The 917-nt window shown below is 58.1% G+C and overlaps 1 protein-coding gene across 1 annotated transcript in view; it reads right to left on the bottom strand.

Annotated features, from left to right (window-relative positions):
• GRHPR (glyoxylate reductase/hydroxypyruvate reductase) overlaps positions 1 to 917 on the bottom strand; it is a gene marked incomplete at its 5' end in the record, with an annotated part of 7929 nt that overhangs the window by 6607 nt on the left and 405 nt on the right. The window contains 2 exons of the mRNA XM_010140072.1: positions 1 to 27; positions 601 to 717. Of these exons, the coding sequence (XP_010138374.1) occupies positions 1 to 27; positions 601 to 717 (144 nt within the window). The remainder of the gene's footprint in view (positions 28 to 600; positions 718 to 917) is intronic.

The following is a 917-nucleotide window of genomic DNA, read 5'->3' as shown; positions in this document are numbered from 1 at the left end:
AAGGCCTTCCATTTTGCCCAGCCACCACTAGCAGAGAGAGTAAGATAGAAACAGATGTCAGCCAGCAGCAGGGCAGAGCCTGTTCACAGCCCAGTCCAGCATTTGGGCAAGCTCGCCATTAAGTATGTTACTGTGGGCAGCCATCTCTCTGGCACAGACTGATGATGTTAGAGCCAGCCTCTCCGAGGTTCCTGCTTCAAGTGACTTCGGTGGTCTGCCTGGACCTCGGTGCGCAGCAGCAACAGCAGCCTTGGGACTAATTTACTGCAGGCACAACTAATCACAGCCCTGGAACCGCTGCCAGTCAGGGAGTTTGGGAGAGACCTTCCACACATGCCCTCCTTGAGCGCTCTGCAGTGGGCTTGGGTGCCCAGGTCCTCGACCCCACATACAGAGGGAAGTTCTCACAGCCCTGAGCATTGCATCTCCAGAGAGCCAAGGAACTGCAACGGACTTGGCCTACGAGATGTCCAGTGCAAGCCGGGTGGAACTCTGGCCTCAGACCCATTTTATCTGCCCATTGTGGGATGCTTTCTCCTGCAACGCTCCGTCCGGGGGGCTGCCAGGCCCAGAAGCCAGCTGTCAGCTGCTGACACTCACTTCTTCACCTGCTCCAGCGCTTCGGGCAGCCGGCGGCACGCAGCCAGAAGTAAAGCCACTGAGCGCTCTGCGGTGGCATCGGTCAGGACGTCGGGGGTGTACCCCACACGGATCCCTCTGCAAGGCAAGCACAGATCTCTGGGTCGACACTGCCAGCCTTGGGGGGCTACTTCAAAATTTCTGGACAAGTTGCTGATGCCTCACCTCTTCTAGGTATCTGCAGTGCCATGGAGAAAAGACATCCCTTTGGGCCCTTCCTCCAAGGACTCTCCTCAACGGGGGTTGGGGTGGGACTGCCCTAGCCTTTCCCCAGCACC

This window comes from Buceros rhinoceros, unplaced genomic scaffold, assembly GCF_000710305.1.
Source record: "Buceros rhinoceros silvestris isolate BGI_N320 unplaced genomic scaffold, ASM71030v1 scaffold2907, whole genome shotgun sequence".
Classification (NCBI taxonomy): domain Eukaryota; kingdom Metazoa; phylum Chordata; class Aves; order Bucerotiformes; family Bucerotidae; genus Buceros; species Buceros rhinoceros.
This window is presented reverse-complemented; position numbering and strand designations above follow the sequence as displayed.